At 40.6% G+C, this 23,658-nt stretch overlaps 2 protein-coding genes across 2 annotated transcripts; one reads left to right on the forward strand and one right to left on the reverse strand.

Annotated features, from left to right (window-relative positions):
• Positions 1-567: 567 nt before the first annotated feature.
• On the reverse strand, positions 568-11,215 carry LOC143288136 (uncharacterized). Its single transcript, XM_076596428.1, has 9 exons — positions 11,124-11,215; positions 9,823-9,982; positions 8,295-8,402; positions 7,269-7,514; positions 6,371-6,460; positions 5,167-5,267; positions 3,262-3,318; positions 2,046-2,145; positions 568-1,000 (listed from the first exon to the last, which is right to left on the reverse strand). Exons 1-9 carry the CDS (start codon positions 11,129-11,131, stop codon positions 881-883), a joined length of 990 nt encoding a protein of 329 aa, XP_076452543.1. The 5' UTR covers positions 11,132-11,215; the 3' UTR covers positions 568-880.
• Positions 11,216-11,333: 118 nt separating this feature from the next.
• Positions 11,334-23,165, forward strand: LOC143288137 (SKA complex subunit 2-like). Its single transcript, XM_076596429.1, has 9 exons — positions 11,334-11,363; positions 15,205-15,288; positions 15,970-16,065; positions 16,514-16,594; positions 17,704-17,932; positions 18,708-18,835; positions 19,738-19,781; positions 20,336-20,411; positions 21,279-23,165. Exons 1-9 carry the CDS (start codon positions 11,349-11,351, stop codon positions 21,336-21,338), a joined length of 813 nt encoding a protein of 270 aa, XP_076452544.1. The 5' UTR covers positions 11,334-11,348; the 3' UTR covers positions 21,339-23,165.
• The last annotated feature ends 493 nt before the right edge of the window (positions 23,166-23,658 follow it).

The raw sequence follows: 23,658 nt of genomic DNA on the forward strand, positions 1-23,658 counted from the left end.
AAGTCCAACGCTTTAACCATTCAGCTATTGCGCACGTTGCTAGTCTTTTGAAAGAAACAACATAATGGAGAATTGGTACAGATTATATTTTCGGTTAACAACAAGGAGTCCATGTCAACAGAGGCTGTCTGTGGAAAAAAATGTTGCAAAAGAGAATAACAGATGAACACACCCGTACAATCTGAGAAAAACTCAAACAAAAAGATATCATAGCAGCGGCCTGTCACTAATCAACACACATATCATTAAAAAAAAAGATCTGCCGGGGGGAAAAACATAAAGGTATCACTGCAGTGGTAAGACACAAATCAGCATACATATCGACAAAATCTGGTCGGGGGGGTGGGGGGTGGGGGGGGTGGGGAAGAAACAAACAGAAAGGTGTATCACTGCAGTGGTAAGACACTAATCAGCATACATATTGGCAAAATCTGGTGGGGGAGGGAGGGGGGGTGGGGTGGGGGGGGGGAGAAACAAAGAGAAAGGTATTCCTGCAGTGGCATGACTATCACCATGAAAAAGCAGATCAGATATTACCAACACATAAAGAAATCAATACAGAAAAAAAACAAAAAAAACAACCAGGAGTGCACTGCAATGCAATACAAAAAAAAAAAGAAATTGACAGCTGTCAATCTTGAGAGGCTTAAGAGCCGCACCCTGGGTGATGTGACCTGACACAGTAGCGTCGGATGTGTGGGGCTGGACAGACCAATACAGGAGCAACAGTCCCTCCCACGCGGCCCACACATGAAGTTTGACGCTGGTCTGTCTGTCTGTGTGGCTTTCGGCCTTTCTCCTCAGTCTGTTTTTAAAAGCATCTCTTCAATCAGCACCTCATGACCGACGTGACACAAAATAATGCAATCAACGAACGGTTCTACGGAGAGTGTTTCCGGGTCAAAGGTGAGGAGCCGACAGCCCCTGTGGATGGCTGCAGGTTGTCTGGACTGGAGAAAGGACTGCTGTCTGATTCCGACGACAGGCAGGGAGACTGGGCCTGCAACATCATGTATTTGTATTTGTATTTCTTTTCTTTTTTTTTTATCACAACAGATTTCTCTGTGTGAAATTCAGGCTGCTCTCCCCAGGGAGAGCATGTCGCTATACTACAGTGCCAGTTTTATTTGTTTTTCCTATCAAAGTGGATTTTTCTACAGAATTTTGCCAGGAACAACCCTTTTGTTGCTGTGGGTTCTTTTACGTGCGCTAAGTACATGCTGCACACGGGACCTTGGTTTATCGTCTCATCCGAATGACTAGTGTCCAGACCACCGCTCAAGGTCTAGTGGAGGGGGAGAAAATATCAGCGGCTGAGCCGTGATTCGAACCAGCGCGCTCAGATTATCTCGCTTCCTAGGCGGACGCGTTACCTCTAGGCCATCACTCCACATAACAGGTAAGTATAATGATGACAACATGAATATGAAATAGTATAATAACATGCATATGAAACAGCAATAACATGAATATGAAATAACAGTAACATTAAAATAAGATAATCATAGCATAATTATAAAATAAAATAACAGTAATAACATGAATATGAAATAGCAATAACATGACTATGAAATAACCATAACAACATGAATATGAAATAACAATGATAACATTAAGATGGAATGATTATAACATAAATTTAAAATAACAATAATAACAAAGGTATGAAATATCAATCACAAAATCATTATATTTGGCCTGAAACACTAAGCAGCATAAACGTAAGATAACAGTAATAAATCATTATGACATTGTGCCAGAAAATGCCATAAATGTAAAACAATCATAACATAAACATACAAAAACAATAATAACAACAACAAAAAACAGCAAAAAATAACCAGAAAAAAAAGAAAAAAAAAAGAAAAAAAAAAGAAAGAAAAAAGACAATAAATAACATAAGTATAAAACAACAAAATTACCATCACACTTGCCTTGAAACACCATCATAATAAAAAAAACAACAACAACAAAACAATCATAACATAATATGAGACAAAAATATGATGATGACATGGGTGAGTTTTGACACAGCATCACTGTACCTGGAACTTGAGTCTGAGAGCCTTGTTCATCATCGGTGTCAGCCCCTGGCCTGACTCCCGTCTGCGTTTACGATCCCTCAGTGGAGTGCCACCGGGACTTCTGAAAACAAACAGCAGTGGACTATGAAAGATAAAAACGGACAATTTTTTTCAAACAAAAAGGAAATTTTCTACCTAAAATTACGTTTAAGTAACATACTTACCGTGACCCACTAGTGCAGACTCCGGCAAGGGTCTGATTCCTGTCCTGTGCAAACTATTACCCGCCTATGCGGAGAAAACGAAAGTAGCTACGGCCGATAACCTCCCGAAGCAGGTTACCTCCCCTGTGTATCCTTGACTAGCGCCCTCTTTTTCCGGCAGCCAAAACAAGAATAAACAGACAAGAGTAAGCAGATAATATGCAGTGAAAAGGGATCAATGAGAATCAGTCCGCGTGCTTTGACGCCTCCTTGAAACTGAAACTGAGTAAGCATTCACCCTGGACTGAATCCTCTTACAGAAGATGCAGGGCAGAAGAAACGAGAGACAAGACAGCTAGCTTATCACTTGTCTTTCTGTTGAAACAGTTCACTTGCTGCTCTTCAGGAAAAGATTAGTCATTGGGGTTTTTTTTGGGGGGGGGTTTGTTGGTATGACTTTTTTCACATCCATCTCTTGCATACAAAGGCATGTAATCACTACCTCTGAAAACGGAGTATGGCTGCCTGTATGGTGAGGTAAAAACAGTCATGCATTTATAGCTAAAAGTCCACTGGTATATATATATATCAGTAAACACGGGAGACAGCAGCCCACAAAACGAAGATGAAGAAGAAGCATGCAATCACTAATCTGCAATGATGATTTAAAAAGTTATTGGACACCAGGTATTCCAAACGTAATTTTGACAAAAATCTTTGGCCCATCCAAAACCCATTGTAAACAATCTTAAAACCTCGTACTGATCTTTTTTCTTTGTGTGTGTGTGTGTGTGCGTGTGTGCATGCGTGTGCGTGTGTGCGCGCGTGCGTGTGTGTGCATGTGTGTGTGTGTTATTCAGTTTTTAACAGTTCTCGCCTCTAACTTATCAGGAACAGAACTGTACCGTAGGAAATTGGATAAGAGAGAGAGAGACGGGGGGAGGGTGGCGGGGAGCAGACAGAGAGAGACAGAGAGGAGAGACGGGGAGAGGAGAGAGAGTATAACTGAAAGCGATACACTTTGCAGCGCACACCTTTTCAAGGTCGTTTTCTTCAAAACCCGCTTCTGCTTGACAACTTCATCCGCTTGTCTGCACAAAACACACCAGCACCCACACACACACACACGCAACAAAGAGTCGGTTCAGTTTGTGATCACTGAACTGTGTCCGTGAACACATCCAAACGTGCATGTGAAAAACAAAACACACCAGCACCCACACACACACACAGACGCAACAAAGAGTTGGTTCAGTTTGTGATCACTGAACTGTGCTAGTGAACACATCCAAACATGCATGTGAAAAACAAAACACACCAGCACCCACACACACACACACGCAACAAAGAGTCGGTTCAGTTTGTGATCACTGAACTGTGTCAGTGAACACATCCAAACATGCATGTGAAAAACAAAACACACCAGCACCCACACACACACACACGCAACAAAGAGTCGGTTCAGTTTGTGATCACTGAACTGTGTCAGTGAACACATCCAAAACTGCATGTGAAAAACAAAACACAAAGAACATGAGTTATAGTGTGAGTGAAAAAACTAACAGAACTTTTTGTCTGATACTGTGATAGTGATACACATAATCTGATGCACAAAACATACGTGTTGATCCATTTTCCAGATCTTACACACACACACACACACACACACACACACACACACAAAACACAAAAAAACCCCATTGTCCAGAATGTCTCACCAGTACACACAATCCCATGCGCCAAGCTTGCACTGGGATCATTTTCCAGATTACACACACACACACACACACACACACACACACACACACTATCCACAAGCACATACACACCTCCGAACAAAACACACAATCTCATGCACCAAACTTGCACTGGGATCATTCTCCAAATTACACACACACACACACACACACACACAGAGACACAGACACAGACACAGACACACACACACTGTTCAAAAACACACTCACACACTTCTTACCAATACACACAAACCCATGCGGCAAATTTTCATGGAGATCAAATTTTTCCACGTCACACACACACACACACACACTTTCCACAATCACACACAAACAACTTAGTTCATTCACAGCCTATCCGACCCAACACTTTCCTGTATCACTTTTGCCGAGAAAGGTGGTGTCAAACCACTAAAATAATCAAAGTTCTAACATTCAATTCTAAGTAAGGAAACTTTCTTCTTTATATGCATAATCCAGGATCTGATAACCAATACCAATGAACCACATGCACACACATCTCCCCACCAATACACCCAGTCCCATGAACAAAATGCATATGGGGATCATTTTTTAATTCACACATGACGGACGCAATAGCCGAGTGGTTAAAGCGTTGAATTTTCAATCTGAGGGTCACGTGTTCAAATCTCAGGAACGGCGTCTGGTGGGTAAAGAGTGGAGATTTTTGCAATCTCCCAGGTCAACATATATACAGACCTGTTTGTGCCTGAACCACTTTTCGTGTGTATACGCAAGCAGAAGATCAAATACGCACGTTAAAGATCCTGTAATCCATGTCAGTGTTCAGTGGATTATGGAAACAAGAACACACCCACCATGCACACTCCTGACTATGGCTGCCTACATGGCGGGGTAAAAACGGTCATGTACGTAAAAGCCCACTCATGTACGTACGAGTGAACGTGGGAGTTGCAGCCCACGAATGAAGAAGAAGATAACACATGCACACATACACACGCACAGAACACACACACAAACAGGCAGAACACATACATAAACCCACTGTCCTAAAAGCACACTCACATACACACACAAAGAAATCACACAAACACACACACACACACACACCCGACACACACATACAAACCCACTGTCTTCAAGCGCACGCACGCACGCACGCACACACACACACACACACACCTCCCACCAATACACAACCCCACGCACCAAACTCACATGGGCATCATGTTCCCTACATCCCTGAGAATCACTGCAGACTGTGTTTTTCTCAGCGCCGCTCGTCGCAGCTCCCCTCCATTCTGCGGCGTGTCTGTGGGCTGGACAATTTCCGTGGGAATGTGAAAATACAATGCACAGAAACACAGAAAAAACTACCAGACCAACCAGAATTCCACTTTTTTTTTGCATGTGTGTGAGCATGTACTGGATGCATGTACATGTTTGGTGTAACTGAGTTTGTACGTGTGTGCGTCTGTTGAACATAACAGAAAAAATTTTAATGCAGAATTCAAATTTTTTTGTGCACAAATACAAGATGCATGTATACATGTGTGTAGGTGTGTGTGTGTGTGTGTGTGTGTGTGTGTGTGTGTGTATTACTAATTATTTGCTCAAAGCTTTCTGATCTCAGAAATTCTATGGTTTCTTCTTTGTCCTTTCTGCCCTGATTTCATTTTTCTCATATAATAAAACATAATAGATATATATATTTCTGTTCGCCTTTTGCTCTTTGTGAGGGGGCGAGGTTAATTAGGCACTTGCCACGTTTTCTCTGTTGTGTTATTATCACAGGTAACTTAGAGATTTTATTTTTAATTCCTTTTCTGATTTTAGTGTTGTTATAAAGCATGTAATGCTTCACCACATTTGAATCTGATTATTGATTACTGCATACACATTCACAACAAAATACAAGTGGTGAGCCATCAATAGATGAAATAATAATAATAATAATAATAATAATAATGGTATTTATATAGCGCTGAATCTTGTGCAGAAATAAATTAAACAGAACAATGAAGAAAACAGAGACACAAGGTGTGCACACCGCGTGTACGTGTGTTTATGTAAGTTTCTGCCTGCCTATGTGTGCGTATGTGTTAGGGTAGCTGTTAGATACACATGTATGTTAAAATGTATGTATGCAGCGTGTGTGTGTTTGTGTGTGTGTGTGTGTGTGTGTGTGAGTGTGTGTGTGTGCATGTGTGTGTGTGTGTAGTCACATTTTGGTGTGTGCATGTAACATAGATATGATGTTTTATGTTAACAAAAGCGTTTTTGTAAAGCACCTAGAGCAGATTTCTGGATAGTGTGCTAAATAAGTATCCATTATTATTATTATTATTATTAGGTGGGGGTGGGGGGGATCATCCACAGAGAACAAATCCTGAAAAAAAAAAGAAAAAAGAAAAGGGCGTACCCTTTCCGTGTGCACTGGTCTGTCCTCTGGACGTCGCAACTTGACTCTCTGCAGATCTTCTGCCGTGATCACCGGCCGTGACCTTTGTTCCTGTAAACGGATGCACAGAAAATGAAAAAAAAAGTATCAAAATTCATACACTGAACTAACGCTTGATATATGAATAATATCTAAAATTGACGTTTATTATATGAATTATGTTTCTTTTTTTTTTAATGTGATATTGCGCAGTGTGGTCGACTGAGCTGTAAGCAGCAGTGACACTTAAAATTAGATCTGGGAGTGAAACAAGTCGATCTGATCAAAATGACATATTTCATATAACATACATGTACTCACTTGCCTCTCAACAACACACACCAGTTATTCACAGTTCTCTCCAGTTCATTCAGCAAAAGCCATGAATTGCTTACTAACATTCATCACTTTACACAACATCAGCTGTGACAAGCATAGACAATGTCAAGTTTTTTTTAAAATGTTAAAGGCCCCAGAAATTTTTAAGGCCACCAGGGCATGCAGTAATTTTTTTTTTTTTTTTTTTTTTTTTTTGTGCTGCCCCATCATCTGCACCGTTTCAGTGGCATTACTCCCACGTCGCTCATTCTAGATTCCCCCATACACGACCACACCTTGGTTCATCCGTCACAGTTCCAGTCCACTGGGAACCATCGATGATAGGTCGCCAGGAGGCCACACACCAGAGGAGACCCTGCACTGCTGCTGAGTCACTTCGGTGGTGTTCAGTGGTGCCTGTTCTGATTCAATATTCTTAGGACACCACCTACTAAGCCCCCTACTAACGCCAAAAATGGCTTAGTCGCGGAGCCAGACTGAGTGAGTGTCCACATTCAAACTAAATATAAAATTCACTCTAAATCAACCTGTATTCACCTACATTTTCTCTGGTACTGTCCTTTGTCTTCAAGGCAGATTTCTTGACAACAGTGAAACGAACTCTGGTTTGAGACACTGGCGGAAGCGGAGGCGGAGGTGGAGGTGGAGGTGGAGGTGGTGGTGGGGGGTGCTGACAAGAAGGAAGCAGTGAGTTGTCCCCAATGTTGCACTGACATTGAATACATTTCAAACCCTTGGCCTGGTGCTCCACCGACTGTTCTTTATTGGCCATTTTTTCCAGATCTTCCTGTAACAAACAGATTCAGCAATGAAAGGGTTTTTTTTCCTGCCCCATCATCTGCATCGTTTTAGCAGAGTTACTCCCACACCGTTCATTCCGAATCCCTTCTACACAGCCCCGGGCACCCACCTTTGTCTGTCAATGTCTCAGCACCAGCAGTTCACAGGAAAACTATCGATTATTAGTTGCCAGGAGGCCACACACCAGAGGAGACGAGACCCTGCACTGCTGCTGAGTCACTTCGGTGGTGCACACTTGTGTCTGTTCTGATTCAACATAAGCACGGACAATTCTACCAAAATAAAAAATTACATGACCACCGTGTTAAGGGCTTGGCATAGAAAGGTGGTAGCCAGACTCTCTCCCTCCACTCTTTTAACGTTCCCAAAAGTGAAGTCAGGTACCCATTCAGACCTGGGCGGAGTGATGAACAACTGGAATATAGTAACTTTCCCATGGACACAACACCATGCCGAAACGAGGCCTCCAGCCCTTATCACTGGTGTGTAAATGTTTATGAAATCAAAATGAATTTTAAAAAACAAAAAAACAACAGAATACAAAATATAAATAAATGGACTGATAAATACATAAAATAGATAAAATAAATAAACAAATAAATAGATGAATAAGATAAATAAACAAACTTCTTCTTTGTTTGTGGGCTGCCACTCCCATGTTCACTTGTATTGTACACAAGTGGGCTTTTGTGTGTATGACCGTTTTCACCCTGCCATGTAGGCAGCCATACTCCGTTTTCAGGGGCAAATAAACAAATGTTCAGACCTTTTCCTTCAGAAGTTGCTGCAGCTGTCCCTCCAGCTCCTGAATCCTGTCAGTCAGTGTGCGGTACTCCAGTCCTCCTTGGACAAACTCTCGCATTCTGATATACCCCTGTGAAACAGAAACAAACAAAACAAAAAAAGGAACTAGAGATGAAGTGGAGCTTTTTCTGCTCCATATTTCCCTTCACTATGAATGTATACATATCTACAGAACTGAATACAATTATGAATATGATATATCCATGAGAAAGAATTTCACACTTTGTGAGAGAGAGAGGAGCGTTGTATTTATAATAAAATATTACAATGGCTAAGGTAGCAAGGATGAATTGTCCTCTAATCATCTTTTCAAAAGGATTCTCTGCCACTATCTGTGCCATATATATGTAGATATGTGATCTATCTGTGCCATGAATGTAGATATATATATATACATATATATCAATCATTTTGGTATGATTGTGCAAGTGTGAATGTTTTTAAGTGAGTGTGTTTGTGCATGCATGCATGTGTGTGTATGTGTGCATGCATCCACAGACATGCAAAAAGTACTACAGTTCCGTTCAGTTGATTTATAGAAAGCACACTCCATTCATGTATTCATTGTTTCTCCAGAAATTTAAACCCTGTCACTTAATTCCGTCTAAATCGAATGTAACAACACTGAAGTGTTACCCTCTGGGAAAATTATGTTGGAAAAATCCTCTCTGATAGGCACACACATAAAATACATGCATGCACTCAAGGCCTGACTAGCATGCTGGGTTATCATGCAGTCAGGCATCTCTGCCTAGCAGATGCAGTGTAGCATATATGGATTAATAATAATAATTATAATAATAATGGATACTTATATAGCACACTATACAGAAATCTGCTCTAGGTGCTTTACAAAAACGCTTTTGTTAACATAAAACATTACATCAATGTTACATACACACACCAAAATGTGACTACACACACACACACACACACACACACACACACACACACACACATACACACACGCACACTGCATATATACATTTTAACATACAAGTGTATCTAACAGCTACCCTAACACATACGCACACAGGCAGGCACAAACTTACATAAACACACGCACACACAATACACATTCATATACATGCATGTAGTTATGTACACATACATATGTATACACACATAGTCAAGACCAGCTAACGCAAAGGAAGTGGACCTGCCACAATTGAACTTATTGCTTAGGCCTTTAGGGAAAAGGTGAGTTTTGAGACGAGATTTAAAAGATGCGAGGGAATCAGAATGACTGAGGTTATCAGGGAGCTTGTTCCACGTCTTTGGTAATTGAAAAGAAAACGAACTGTGTCCGTAGGTCTTACTTCTAACGTGAGGTATCCTGAGAAGTTGAGTATCAGAGGAAGAACGGAGCTGGCGAGACGGGGTATAGATATGATTAGTCAGAATACATTCAGTGACATCTCCTTGAGAAAGGGAAACAAAATGTAAACCTATGATGTGAAATACCAGACATCAAGTAACCCAAAACATACCTGACAAATCATCTCTCGACACCAAGAAACACACAAGTCCAGTCGGGCAATGGAAGATGCTCGCTGACTGTAATACCTGACACGCTCAATCATGTCGCCCAGTCTAGCTAGGCTGGCATTCAGACGCTGAAGAGGAAGAATATTTGCCACATCTGCTTGTCTGAAATCATCAACAGGACTTCTGAACAGCAGTTAATTAAGCATAATTTCATACAGAGGGGAAATCTCTAGGTTTTTCACTGAAGCAGAAGTTTTAGAATCAGTTTTGCTTATTGTGATTAACAATATCAGAAGATTGATCTTTTTCCACCTATTTTCTTCCTTCTTCTATGGAGTCACTGAATGATTAAACCAAAAACTTGAGAATGAGCCCTCATCCCATAATCAAAACAAAATAAAATGCCTGGGTGTATGCATGCATAACATGAAACACAAAGACTGTTAGGGTGATTTGATAAGAAAACCATATTTCATTAATTGTAGATATTTGTTGCAAGAAAACAAACTTGACATTTCTGTATGTATATATATATATATATATAAATTCCCTTGCAGCAGGAGTTACATTTCCCTGGCATTGAACGGGTTAATTAGCTATAACATTCATCTATATCGCATAACGAAAACCATGATGACTGTACTGTAACTAAGTGCGCAATAGCCGAGTGGGCGGGCGCAATAGCCGAGTGGTTTAAGCGTTGGACTTTCAATCTGACTTTCTGAGGGTCACCGGTTCGAATCACGGTAACGGCGCCTGGTGGGTAAAGGGTGGAGATTTTTCCGATCTCCCAGGTCAACATAATGTGCAGACCTGCTAGTGCCTGAACCCCCTTCGTGTGTATACGCACGCAGAAGATCAAATACGCACGTTAAAGATCCTGTAACCTATGTCAGTGTTCGGTGGGTTATGGAGACACGAAAATACCCAGCATGCATGAACAACGACAGAGTCATCGGCAAGTCAATGTTGATCGTGTAACGGAAAGAAGAAGATGAAGTGTAAGTTGATAACAGAGAGTGAGGGTGGGGCTGGGGAACACAAAAGCATTCAGCATCGTTTAACGTCATAGTAATCATTATCACGTCTTGACAATGACACAGCCATCATTCTTGTTCATGTGAAGGTCACTTAACTGCGTTTACACACGATTAACACACATGCAAATGATTTTTGTTCCATGTCGATTCAACTTAGGTTAACATCACTGTAAAAATTAATGGTTTGAAACCGATTCATGATCAATGGACCTGATGAACTACGTGAATCCAGTTACAAATATGCAAGCATTTGTAATACATACTGGTTCATTTTCTTCTCTGTGCACTTTTTTGAAAGGCAAACTAACTCATCGTTTTTCAGCAATCTATTAATTACTTCAGGTTGGTCTGTTTTTCTTAAATGTGTGCAGAACAAGGACAGAGCACTCTGCTTTCGTTTCGAACAACGCGCTTAAAATAACCAATCATGTTTGAGCTGCACTTTTACAAAATCACGTGACTTCTTCATCATGGAGGCAGCAAGTGAAATGTTGGAAGCAAAGGTAAATTTTAGATATTTTTTCGTTTGTGAACTTGATCTATTACGCATGGCTTTTGACACTGTTGCAGCATTTAGTGATTGTTTTCATTAAATATTTGAGCTGTTCTATTTCTCAAAAGAAGCGCCGCCAAAATTAAGGAATTTGACTCCGTGTTCCATCGAGCTCTCCCAGTATTTATTTACTTATTTATGTACGCTTCAGGTTCAGGTTCAGGTTCAGGTTAGGGGCTGATGTTGATCATCGTAGCCTCACGGCTTTTTACGCCCCGTCTCATTTATGATTAGCACAAGGCCTCACGGCCTTCTTTATGCTATGTCGTTATCTGTCTTGTCTCAGTCTAAGTAGACCCAGTTACAATTATCTTGGACCATCAAAGTCAAACCAAATGTCTTTTAAAATTTTGTGATTATCGATAAGGTTCTTGAAGTTGTTGGTATTGGACGTATGTACGCTTATCTATTATTTATTCACCTTTTTTTTCTCAAGGCCTGACAAAGCGCGTTGGGTTACGCTGCTGGTCAGGCATCTGCTTGGCAGATGTGGTGTAGCGTATATGGATTTGTCCGAACGCAGTGACGCCTCCTTGAGCTACTGAAACTGAAACTGAAATCTCCCAGAAGCGCTGCCCAGCGTCACCTCATGTCGACTACTCATTTATTGCCAACCTCGCTACGTTTTCCTTACCGTGTCACCTCTTGTCGACTGCTCATTTTTTTTGCCAACCTCGCTACGTTTTCCTTACCACTGACGTAAAGCTATCGAACAGCCTTGTACATGATGCAGTGCACCCACTTTGAAGGGGAGGGAGGGGTGTAGGAATCTTGACTTGATTGTGACGGTTGGGGGTTAGGAAGGAACAACACCATCAAGTAATGTACTCATGAGATTTTTTTTTTTAATGGTACGTAGTGCTGGTCATACCACAAGATCAGACGGCCTTGCCAAAGCCATCCTCAAAGGAGCGGTAAAGGGGAAGAGAAGAAGATGCAGACAAAGAGGGTGAAAAAAGTCTGACAACGTTGAAGAGTTGACAGGGCTGACATTTGCTGCAACACAATCACTCACTGACTCAGTCAGATGTGATCGTCCAGAATGAAGGCTAGTGCACGAGTCAGCATCGCAGTGCCCTGACAGTTCCCCACCAAGCTATGGGACCATCTACCGCACAATATCATCTGCAGAAGATCATGCCCACCTGCAAGAGGATCTTGAGCATCTCCAAATCTGGGAACGGAAATGGGAGATGGCCTTCAACCCGGGCAAATGTGCTACTCAAAATCCCTCACTGCAAAAGTACAATCAGCGACAAGTACCAAATGCACGGACACGAGCTATCAATAGTACAATCAGCGCCGTACCTGGGAGTTACCTTGAAGACAGATCTAGAGTGCGAGGAACACATCAACAACATTACAAAGAAAGCAAGCAAAGTCCTTGGATTCTTGAGACGAAATCTGAAAGTTGCCTCCAACGAGCTGAGAGAAAAAGCTTATCTAACCTTCGTAAGACCATTGTTAGAATACTCCAGCTCAGTTTGGGACCCACACAAGACAGGATGCATAAAGAAATTAGAGAACATCCAGAGAAGAGCAGCTCGATTCGTCCTCAACCGCTACCACCGGCGTGCAAGTGTAACAGACATGCTTGAAAAGCTCAAGTGGCCGCCTCTCCAGAAACGACGTCAAGCAGCAAGGGTCACAATGTTGTACAAAATACACAACGACCTGGTGCAAGTCAACAAAAGTGTCCTCCAAAAACCAGTTATGAGAGACAGAAGATCACATGACCAACAGTTCCAATGACTTGTGAATCATAAACAGCAGTATCAGCTCTTTTCTTTCTTCCCACGTGCCATTCGTGAGTGGGATGAACTCCCAGCAGACATTGTTGAGGCAGACTCCCCCAGCAGCTTCAAAAGCAGAGTCACCTCTCACCTCAAGGTCACCACTCTTGACAGTCTCGCTGCTGTGAAACTCCAAGAGTAGGCAAAACCATAAATTACAGCAATTGTCGGGTATGAATGTGAGAGTGAATGTTTAGGTAAGTAGTGGGTAGGGGGAGTGCTGGAAGGAGGGCGCTGCAGCGGGTGTGCCAGGGGCCATCAATAGGATGCCTGCCTGTCACTTCTCGTCCCCTCTGATACAGTTAGTGGGCAGGAGGGAGAGTGCGAATGTGATTGGAGTAAAAAAAAAAAAAAAAAAATTGGGGGGGGGGAGGGGGGGGGTTCAACCTGCAAGATGTCTTCCAGACATGTATAAAATCAATCCACATAGTTTGTTTTTGTTTTTTGTTGGGTTTTTTTTTTCAAGCAACTGGTCTGCAGAAACCCCCCCAATATGTGGCAAAATAATCAATGTGTTGATTGTGGCTACACAACAGAAGAAGAAGAAGACCAAGCAGTGCTTATGACAGTGCTAATAACAGGCAGCTTTATCAGTATGCACCTTGCCAACCAGAAAATCGCATCATCCTTTTGACAGTACACATCGACTGGTGGGTCTGCACTTGAATTAAAAGAATGTAATGGACCCCTGGGGGGTTCTGCGGCCATCTTGGATCCTTTGTCTCTGCGTTTGTGTATCCCAGAGGCATTGAAATAGTTCTTACATGCAAGGTAAAAGACAGAGGAGGGTTTATTTGAAAGAACTTGTCACCAGGTAAGATTTTGGCAAATACAGTTAAGAGGGGGTGTTGAGCGTCACGTGACCAATCTGTGGATCAAAAGTTTGATTCCTGGTTAGATTTTTGTATATGCGGTTCTATCAGCCATTAGTAAAAAGTTCATGCAGAACAGCAGTGAAGGCAAACTTGGGAATGCAAATGCTACGAAAAGTTGGTGCGGGCATGCACATTTTCTGTCGAGAGTGCCCAGTTGACACTCAAAAATTGATAGAGGTGAAAGAAAATTAATTAAAAGACACCCCAAGAAAGCAAGTTCGAACGTGGTCAATCGAAATGTAAAGTGTCATCTGCTGCAGTTCGCTTCGCAGAGTGGCATCTTGGTGCGTGTGCGATCAGATGATCATGTTTACATTCATGGCACGTTCGTGATGAACGATGTTTTCCATCTTCATTGTTAAAAGAAAGGCTTCCGAAACAGATGAGGATGACAAAAAGAATAAACAGCAGTAAAAAGCAAAGAGCAAAGAGCCAGTGCATGTACAATGAAGCCTGACAGAAAGACTTACCTAGGCACTTACCTAGGCACACTGTTGAAATGATGAAAGATGGCACCCAAGTGCTCGTGTGTGTACCGTGTCAGGAGACCAAACAGATGGGAGGTGGGATTGGAAAAGCAAAAAATTAAATTGATGATGGATCAGAAGTGATCAAAAAGGTTCACACTCGTGAGGCACTCCCAGTCTCAAGTGCACAAGTTGTCCATGGAAAGACAAGAAACCAGAAAAAAGGTTGTGTCAGAGACGGCAGCAGGGAGAGTTCTGCTCTCTATTGAGCAAGATGTGGCAGAAAGAGTAAAGAAGCTATCAACAGGCCCATGGGGTTCAGGCTTGAGGACATTTTGAATGCAGTTTTCCAAACATCAACACAAATGTAAATTTTATTTTATTTTATTATGCTGGCACCCAAAACCACAGTTTGGCAATCAAAGAGTCAAATGTTTTGTCCAGAGTGCCCGACTGGCACTTAAAAAAAAAATTTTTTTAAAGAGTTAAATTTGAACCTGTAAAACTATTGTAACACGAATTTGGGAATTTATGCATGGAATGAAACACAATAATTTCAACTGACAGCAAGCATTTTTTGTTGTTTTTGTGATAATAAAACAGAATGATTGAATTTGTTACGAGTGTTCATGTTGTGTACTGTTGGTGTGTTTCAGTTCCAAAAAGCAGAGTCAGACCTTAATCACCTGTCAAGAAAACTGGAACTGCGATGCCAGGATCAGGCTGCAGGAGATAACAGAGTCAGTGAACTATGAGGACACAACTTCAGATGATGATAACAGTACATCAGTATTTTATATAGCCTTTTCAAATCTCTTGTAACACATGACAACAAGATGTCTGTCAGACCACGAAGCACACAGACATGCACACATACTCAAACACGACTTATGGAAGAAATAGATGTTTGCAGTTTCTCTCTCTCTCTCTCTCTCTCTCTCTTTGGAATTCTTTATATCTGTGTTTTGTGTTGTCTCTAGAACTTTGTGGATTTGTGTACAGTGTGCTTTTGTGTTGGTAAGAATTTAAAAAAAAAAAAAAAAAAAAAAAAAAAAAGTCCTGAACCAAGAGTGATTAATACAATGAAATGAACAAACATGTTTGAAAGCAGTTATGCAGACTCAAGAAAACAGTTTGTTCATCATCATGTTTATTATTATTAGTTTTACCCCAAAAAAAAATTTTTTATTCACCATAATGTGGTGAAGTAGAAATTAAATTTTCTCAAAAAATCCTTTGCTGGTAAAAGAGTATATCTAGATACTAAGTTATTACTATTGTTTATAAAATGCTTTTCCCTTGGTCCCGTATGACCACTATTCCCATGTATATTTTCCATTGTTTTTATCTGACACTAGGTCTTAGAGATGTAATGATACATATTACTATTAGTTAGAAGGTTCTTGATTTATATTTTTCAGAGAAATCCTCTGGAGCTGCTGCGCAAAGTGAATGCAGTGAAAGATGAATACAAGGCTTTGGTGCAGGAGGCAGCAGAGATTCAGAAAGCGCAAGTTGTAAGTGTAGACATTAAGCCAGAGCGTTTGATGTAAAGTCATGTCAGTGTTGAAAAGTTGTGTTGTTCAAGTCAGGTTTATTAAAATTGAAATACAGCAATTTTGTGCAAATCTTGTCTGCATAAAAGTCGTCGTGTTAAAGTTTTATCAGCCAGTGTTGAAGTAAAGTCATGTTGAAGTAAAGTCCTTGCTCATGTCATCTTCCACAAGAGGCAGAAAACAGCAGCCATGCATGTGAAACAGTGCTTTTTAGACTTTATAGATATGTTTGCATGTCTTTTGAACGCTCGAGGCAAGCAGCATTTGTGACTTCACACATAGAGATGTTTCCAACAATCTTTTTAAAAGTTTAGGTCTTCTAAACCGTGTATTAACCACTGATCTTCAATGAACATAATGGAACTGGTGTCCCATGTTTTTATAAGCCAGGTTGCTGTCACTGTTGCAGGAGGCGATGGAGTATTTCCGATCTCAGATTCCCATTGCCATGCAGGCGCTGCAGCAGCTTCAGTATCAGGTTGGAATGGGGGTAAGTCACACTCCTCCTGCTTCCAGTGATTCCCACTGTCTAGATTTCATTGCAGTTCATGTCAGGATCTTCCTGAGTTCATTTTTTGGCTTTCCTAGGGTCACCCACTTGCTTTCTGTCTGCAGGTGGTTTATTAGTTTTGTGAGACACATGGTGAACCGAGTGCGGGGTATGGTATTGAGTCGCATAAATAGTCGAAGAAAAGTAAGCAGCGCACCTGAAAAGCTCTGGACCCTGCAAAACGGGCCTTAAATGTACATAATAGCCTCCAGAAAGAGAATTTGATTTGTTGCAGGAAAACATTGTGTGTGTGCCGTGTAGATAAGTGTTGCATGCATACCAAATGCGGATCAGGGTCTGAGTTTGAAATAAATTCAGAGTGTTCCATAAAAAGAAAAGTATTCAAATTGTTCCAAAAAAAGAGTTCAGAGGAGTTCAAGTATGTGTTTCTGACAGTTTAGAAAACATGCATTTATACCCGTCGCAGTGTGAGAGTGTGTATAACTGTAAGTGTTAGGTGCATGTTTATGGAATTGCAAGTGTTATCTGTAGAAGTGTAACTTTTGATATTTCTCTTTTGTGGGGGGTGGTGTTTGGGAGAGAGTGCATGAGTTACTTTCTATTTGTCAGTCCAAGTTTATTTTAGAAAAAAAATGTAATGTGCATATTGAATACATGTTTATGGTCTTTTGTTTGGTTGAGGTGAGTTTTTGTTTGTTCTTTTTCTTTAACTTGAGTTTGTGTTCTTTTTTCTTTGTTTTTTTGTTTTTTGTTGTTCGTTTTTTTGTTTCTTTGTAGAATATTTTTGTGAGTGATCTACTATGAAGATTAACTTGCTGGCTCTGTTTCAGAGTAAAATTTTCAGTTGTTCACAAAAAACATAACTTATTCACTCTTATAATAGCCATTCAATTTTATATTTGTTTTCTCACATGGTTTACAAGTTTAATTTAATTCATTGCTACTTTATATTATCTAATATCTCATGTGCATGTTTGGTTATATATTTTTCACCGAGGTGTTTGTTAGTTCTTGTATTTTTCTTCACTGCCTTTTATTATTATTTTATGAAGAGATGTGGTTGTTTTGTTTTGTTTTGTTTTTACCAGGGCTCGGAGGCAGATAAAGCCAAAGTTGAAGAACTTCAGAGCCTCTTAGGAATCCAGACAGTAGAGGTGGTAAATCCCAGTGAACGGACAGCTGGTGATGGTACACAGTTGTCTTCAGAGACTGCTGTCACTGTTAGTGTTGAGGAGAGAGGGGACGACTCACAGGAAACAGAGTGTGAAGAGAGTAAATCTGCTGCAGCTGTCCCTACTGCTGTGTGTGAATTTGTCGGTAAGTGGTCTGATTTCAAGGAGTCAAAGAATGTGTAATGATCCATATGTGGTACAAGTAGTTTTGCTTTTAATGAATTTTTTTTTTTTTTTTAAGTGGTGGAATGGGAGCTAATGTCTTGATCTGTATATAAACCCAACACGCGTGTTGGATGTTTTGGTATAATACCAGCTGGTAAGGTCATAACTAGTGTTATTATTGTTGTTTGTGTTACGCCTATCTTCAGTCACTTTGAGACCAAGCTCTAGGCATTTTACAAAGATAATTATTTGTACAACAGTTTGCGTACCTGGGTGGAGCTGACTGACAGCTACCTTTAGGCACCCATCATTCATTTTCAATACCATCTATCAGGCTTCAGTCATCCACGTGTCTGTACACATACATATTGGGGAGTGGAGGGTTGAGATGTCTGACACATACAGTACATGAACCCAGAATGCTGGTCAGGCATTGGCAGCATATAGCTGGTAAGACCCTGACTGGTTCTTAGGTACAACCCAGGAACATTGACCCCCTCACCCCACACCCAGTGATGATTTATCTCATTGTATTATACTACTGGCATCCACATTTCTTGCCCTCCACTCTTGTGTGACTGGTGAAATGAACATCCACACCTTCATGTGAACAGTATAAACTCGTTCCCTCTTCGGTGGAAAAACAGATTGTGGCTACTGCCATACTACTTTTTGTCACAACAGAGTTAGGAACCTGGAAAAGGCTTAGGCTTTCCAAGACTAAGGAATTAATCGATGTGATGTAATTATTGCAGAAGACCCAGTGGAATCGAGAGCTGCCCTGCGTTCCCAGAGCCAGGAATGGGTGGGCGTGAGCCAGGAGGAGCTGGAGTCTGTGTCAGAGCTTATCAGGGGCCGTGTCAAGCTGGGCGATGTGAACGTGGTAAGAGCACTCGCCCTACAAGATTCATACAGTTTTGGACCCCTGAAAACGCAGTATAGCTGCATGCATGGTGCGGTAAAAATGGATGTACCAGTGAAAGCTCGTTCCTTCATATGTGTGAGCGTAGGTGTTGCAGTCCATGAATGCAGAAGAACCCCTAGGCTGTTGTTGATGAGTGTATTTAGCAGTGAAGGGCTGCCATCTCAGTAAGACAAAGACGGAGTTTACAGGTTAGGATGTGCAATTCTTTATCTGGACTTGGACTTCCTCCTGGGATTTTTTTTGTATTACTTTTGATCAGTAAAATTGGACGCACCACTTTAAAAGTACAGAAGTAGAAACTGCATCTCAGATGGATGTCACACTGATCTCATTTCACCAAGGTTCAGCTTGTTCAGACGGTTCAGATTTTTTTTTTTTTTTTTAAATGAGTGAATGAAATCCCTTTCAGTCCCAAAAAGTCTTAAAACAACAAACAAACAAGGTTGGTTATAGCTTTTGATTTTGACTTTCTTTGTTTCTAAATAAGTCACTGTTCAGTCAGTTTGCGCATCACTGATGAATTTCAGTTGTGGTACGAGGAGCACTCACGAATGCGAACAAAATAGCAACAACTCAGATAGTGATGTGGATGAACAGATGTTTTAAAAGAAAAATGATGTTTTAGGGAAATGCTTATGTTGCACAACATTCAGATTGGAACAAGATCCTAAAGATAGATGCTCATGCAAGTAATCCTCTAAAATGAATTTGTTTCGTGTTCATTGGTACAGAATTGTGATGGAAATGTCCGTAGAGTAGTCTGATTATTGGATAGGTGATCTCTTCACCTTTCCCTTGTATCCTCCAAGTCTTTTCTACTTAACAATCAATGATGCATCTCTCTTTCTGCTCTCCTGCAGGTGTACAGAAGTTTGTACAGGCATTTCAAAGAAGAAGGCAACAGGTGAGGGCTTTATATGTATCTTAACATTTGATATTTCTGTGCTCTTTTCTCTAAAAATAGAGTATTTCAATTAATGTGAGAGAGCGATTTGCCTCCTTCATTCATGCACTTTGATTGAAGATGTGGAAAAAAAAGAAGAAATGTTATGTTTTTGGAACTTTTCTGTTGCCATGGCATCAGGCCATCTCTCTCTCTCTCAAGTATATCCATGTGTAACCCCCCCAAAAATTGTCAGATCTGGTCTTTCATGTTTATGAAAGTTGTGTGGAAAGTTTGGTGTGGAAGCACAGTGATTTGTCTCTGCACAAGGTCATGCACTTTTGAAATTCTTTCAACAGTATATTTTATTATGTCCTATTAGCTGACACTGACTGTCATTATATATCACCCAGTAGGCAACCTTAATTCTGAAATGCCAGCTAATGATGGATCTCTTGATGGGCGTTGAATGCATCACCTACTGTGAGTTTTACAGCCATTGAAGCTTGTGCAGTTCTGACTGACATTATTGCTTGATGCTTGATGATGATTGTGGAGTGTGTGTGTGTGCGCAGCCAGGCGCTGACACCCTCCGACATGCACAAATTAGGAATGCGGGTGTCTGGAGCGACAGGCCAAGCCAAACTCAAGGTTGTAACAGATTATCTTTTGTTCTTTTCTTTTTTTAAGAATTTATTTATTTATTTATTATTATTATTATTATTACAATGATGAAATAACAATTACATAGATACAAGTATATGTGTGTGTGTGTTAGATTTTTTTGTGTGTTTACTAGTGCATCTTGGTTTGTATATGTGAAATAATGAAATAAAAAAAAAAAGCCATTTAAAAAAACAAGCATAAATTCTTGAATACAGTTGTGTGAATTTTATGTTGTTTTATTTTCCATCTTTGTTTATATAAAGTAATGAAATGAAAAGGTAATATATAAATAACTAAAAACACCCATAAAAATATGTATTAATGTTGGAAAATTACAGGCACAGGTATACATACTACTGCATACACACACGTACATGATAGATGCACATTATATACAACACCCGTAAAAATATGTATTAATGTTAGAAAATTACAGGCACAGGTATACATAGTACTGCATACACACACGTACATAGATGCACATTATATACATCACTGCTTGTCTGCAAACATACATGAAAACCAGTGGATGAAGACATCCAGTCGGGAGACAAGACCAGTAGTTTAAAATCATGTTTGAACAAAATGTTCTAAGATTACATTTCACTCTCAAAGTTATATTTCTCTGTACGCAAAATTCAGGCTGTATCTTGGGGTAGGCGGAGTGCATGTTGCTATTGTTTTGCATCACCCTTTGGTCGATAGTTTTGTTTGTTTTTTGCTTAAATAGATTTTAAACTTACCCACAAAATTTGTGAATTGGAAGGCTAATATGCAAATGAATGAATTTATAAGAATTAATGTAAAATTTATACATGGATTTTGTTGTAAAATATAATCTGTTGTGTGCAGGTATTGAGAGCCTTAAAGCTGCTGACTATCTCGTCGAAAGGGGATGTGAAGCTTTTGTAATCGTCCACTGCTGAGCAGAGTAGGAGCGGTTAATGTCTGTTGGGGGTAAGACTGGGTCTGTGTGTGTCACCTATGGAGAGAGTTCTGTGAAAACTGCCAGCTGAAAAATGTGTCTGATAATGATTTTGTTTTGTTGCTTCTTTAGGTCATTGTCTTTTTTAAGTTGTTTTTGTTGTTGTTGTCAGCAATGGACTAAAAGTGAAAGTGCGACATTCTGTAAAGTTTGTCATATTTTCGTGTCGGTTGCATTGTGTAAAGCTTGTTCAACTTTCATGTTGGTTGCATTTGTGGAAAATGAACTGAACTGTTCTCTGTATGAAAGTGTGTAGTTGGTCGTATTACGCAAGATGAAAAAATGCACAGGTTTCTTTTAATGTTTGTGGAGATGTGGGTTAGTTTTATATTTATGCTTGATGAATTTACGCTAAATGGGTAAACACAGATGCATATGCACATCAGATTGCAGTTCATAATGAACACATAGATTTTGTCTCAGTTCATATCACTGTATACCTTTTTCCTTGGCATGGAGGCCTTTGTGGTCGGCGAGGCTCTAAGCACCATAATTTGATTTGGTTTGAGGTAGACTGTCATGTGGCTCAAGATCCACAAAACTGGTTCTCGGGCTGTGGAGACAGGTTTAATCGGTGAAGAGTTTTACTTTGCTCAGGTTGTAGAGGTTTTCAAAATCTCCTGGCTGCAAATATTTTTCAGCTGAAAGTGACTTGGCATAATGTCTTGTCACTTCATATAGACCCACAAATCTCAGAGATATTTTTCCACCCATTTGATGTCCTCTTCGATTTTTTGGATTTTTTTTTTAATCTACACTTGATCTTGGCTCTTGAAGTTATGCTCAAATGTATGAGCCAGAGGTAGAGGGCCCAGACTGATCGCGAATCGATTGCGATCGTGCCTTAATTTTAGACCGATCTCCCAATCGAGCTACCTAATTGTGCGACCTGTTTGAAGACATAATTGGACACAAAACAGAAACGCCAAAGAATCGATAGATAGAAAGTGCGAAAAACTTAGCCGTATGAAATGCACAGGAACAGGTGTTGAGATGGCTGCCGGAAAAAGAGGGCGCTAGCCAGGGGGGTGTAAGGGCGTAGTGAGGGCCATGGGAGGATCTGTGGATGCCCATAATTTCCATAGCACCACAGGTTTGAGGCATACCCGGTGCATGAATTGTCTCCACCCTGTCTGGAGTGTAGGAAGCTAGGTGGGCTAGTGCTTCCTGCAGGGAAACCAACTGGTTTTCTTCCAAAGCCTTTTGATTTGATTTGATATTTCTTTGGGGCATTGGCATACCACGAATGGACAGATAGACGCATGGTACCCAATTGTGGTGTGGCTTGCCCTTATAAGGAGTCCAGCTGCACATGGTCTTAGTCTTACTGGCTGCACTCTGTTGGGGATTGGCAGCCTTTCCTCCTGGGACGGCAGTGGACCAGCGTCTCCTTCACTCAGTCAAGCCATTCCTGTGTGAAAAAGAAAATGCCCCTGTTTTTCTTTATGAGGGACAATGAATAAAAAGTCACAATTAAAAATCACCATCAGCAAAACATATAGGCAACAAGCTGTCCATTAAAATGAGGAGATTATTTTTCAGTGTGACATCATTCGCTTCTGACGTCATTCCAGTCAGTTGATATTACTGTGAAGATTCCTTGCTATCTACTTGGATGAGAGATAAAAACAGTCATACCCACACGTGATCAGTTACCCTGACAAACTAACAGACAGCAAGATCAGAGACACAATCGTAGCTGAACACTTCAGAGGGACTTGAGAGTAAAAATTTGTTGAAGTTTGTACACACACACACACACACACACAGTTGCGCGCGCGCACACACACACACACACACTCAGGAGACAATGTAAAGCACAGGGGTGTACATCCTCAGCAGTATCTATAGGACAAATGTCCTGGACCAGCAAGAAGTAATGGGACATTTGTCCTCTTCATAACAAAATCAATCGGACATTGTGAAAGCAAGCCAGATTGATTGTGTATTAAGTTTAATGCATACAAAAAAATGGTAATACAAAAGCTCTGATTAGGTTCGTCAAAGATCTAATTTCTCTCTCTCTCTCTCTCTCTCTCTCTCTCTCTCTCTCTCTCTTTCTCTATCTCTCTGAGTCTCTCTCTCTCTCTCCTGCACACACACGCACACACACACAGTGTCGTTTCTACATAGAATCGCTAATGCTATTGATTCATTTTGAGTCATCTTTCTTGTTGAAAAGCATTCTGTTCCTTTTCCCTCTCCACTTTTCTGTCACCCTGAACACCCATTCTGATTCCCCCTTGA

This window comes from Babylonia areolata, chromosome 12, assembly GCF_041734735.1.
Source record: "Babylonia areolata isolate BAREFJ2019XMU chromosome 12, ASM4173473v1, whole genome shotgun sequence".
NCBI classification, from domain to species: Eukaryota; Metazoa; Mollusca; class Gastropoda; order Neogastropoda; family Buccinidae; genus Babylonia; species Babylonia areolata.

Bases quoted from the DNA above. Each gene is read 5' to 3' on its own strand.
- LOC143288136 (XM_076596428.1), bottom strand. The intron at 3,319-5,166 runs GTGAGTTTGGTG...TGTTTTGTGCAG, and splicing joins GTAGGGAACATGATGCCCAT to ACAAGCGGATGAAGTTGTCA. The intron at 2,146-3,261 runs GTGTGCGCTGCA...GTTTGTTTTCAG, and splicing joins AAGAAAACGACCTTGAAAAG to AAGTCCCGGTGGCACTCCAC.
- LOC143288137 (XM_076596429.1), top strand. The intron at 17,933-18,707 runs GTAAGTGGTCTG...TAATTATTGCAG, and splicing joins TGCTGTGTGTGAATTTGTCG to AAGACCCAGTGGAATCGAGA. The intron at 18,836-19,737 runs GTAAGAGCACTC...GCTCTCCTGCAG, and splicing joins AGCTGGGCGATGTGAACGTG to GTGTACAGAAGTTTGTACAG.